The following is a 1,386-nucleotide window of genomic DNA, read 5'->3' as shown; positions in this document are numbered from 1 at the left end:
TCCCACTCCGCTCTGGCCGTGGTGGGACAGAACCAGAGCAGCCCCACACACGGTGGCGGCCCAGGACACCTGGGACTGGCCTTGCCTCCCTCCATGGCTGCTGGTGCCCTGGGGCCTTCCTTGTCTCCCTGCTGTCCTGGGGTGGGAGTGGGAGCAGGAGCAGCCCCTTGTTCTGGGAGGTTCAGGCACATGCAGAGGGGCTCTGACCTCTGCTCAGGCAGGCTTGGAGACCCAGGTGCCACCACCCAGGCTGTCCCATGTCTCTGTGCCTTGGGTGTGCAGCCCTGGGAACCCACCAGACCCCTCAGCACCAGCACCAGCCTCTCCCTCTGCTTCCCAGGGGGGCCGTGGTGAACCAGGAGGACCTGTACGATGCACTGGCCAACGGCCAGATCGCTGCAGCAGGCCTGGATGTCACCACGCCAGAGCCACTGCCCACCAACCACCCCCTGCTCTCCCTCAAGAATTGTGGTAAGTGCGAGGCTGGGCCCCCTCCCTGGGCACTGTGGGGTCCCCTGTGCCCACGGCTGGGGACCTGCTGGGGCTGTGATGAGGATTCCCTGTCCCCACCTGCCTGCTGGTGCAAACAAGTGCCAGGACAAGGAAGGACAGGTGTATGTAAGCAGGCTGTAGGTAGCCCCACTCCCCACGATGTGGGAAGCTGCTGGAGGAGAACACCTCATCAACATGATGCTAAACAAGCATGGGAGGTGTTTGAGTTCTCCAGAGAGCTGTTGAGACCAGCTTGTTTTTTAAAACCTTCCTGATGGATCTCCATTTGATGTCCTGAGGCATGTGGTGAAATTCCTGGAGTCTGATGCCAGCAGGTGCCTGAATGATGAATGACGTCACTGCTCATGCCCTGCCAAGCTTTGCTATTCCCTAAGCTCCCGGGTATATATTCTGCTAGGGGAGCTTCCCATGTGTGTACAGAGCTGGGTGCTTCTGCCTAGGGGGATTGTGGCCTGGGCAGCACTGGCTGGCTCACCGGGAGCTGGGGCCAGTGCCGCTGCACAGGAGCTCCAGGCCCTGAGGGGCTGGAATGTCCTGGTGTCCACGTCCCCAGTGGGTGTCAGCAAATCCCACAGCCCTCAGCTGCAGAGGCCAGCCCATGCCCAGGCTGTGGGATGCCCAGCTGTTCCTTTGTGGATAGTCTAGCTGTGTCCTCTGCTCAGGGGCAGTTTTCCATGGGCTGGGTTCTGGGTAGTAACAGGCATCAGGCAGGTAGGAAGGGGCTGGTCCCAGGTCCAGTGCATGTCTGCTCTGGAGGAGGTGGTGTGGGATTAGGAGGTGGTGGGATGAGGAGTTGGTGGGATGAGGAGGCAGCTGGCCTGCCTGCTCTGGGGCAGTGGTGTGGCCAAGCTGCCCCGCCCGGGGGACGACGCC

At 61.7% G+C, this 1,386-nt stretch overlaps 1 protein-coding gene across 1 annotated transcript in view; it reads left to right on the top strand.

Moving 5' to 3' along the window:
* Positions 1 to 1,386, top strand: part of GRHPR (glyoxylate reductase/hydroxypyruvate reductase) — a 14,403-nt gene that overhangs the window by 10,553 nt on the left and 2,464 nt on the right. Inside the window, exon 5 of the mRNA XM_010005536.1 lies at positions 341 to 471. Coding sequence (XP_010003838.1) covers positions 341 to 471 — 131 coding nt within the window. The remainder of the gene's footprint in view (positions 1 to 340; positions 472 to 1,386) is intronic.

Source organism: Chaetura pelagica, unplaced genomic scaffold (assembly GCF_000747805.2).
Source record: "Chaetura pelagica isolate M959 unplaced genomic scaffold, ChaPel_1.0 scaffold499, whole genome shotgun sequence".
Lineage (NCBI taxonomy): Eukaryota > Metazoa > Chordata > Aves > Apodiformes > Apodidae > Chaetura > Chaetura pelagica.
This window is presented reverse-complemented; position numbering and strand designations above follow the sequence as displayed.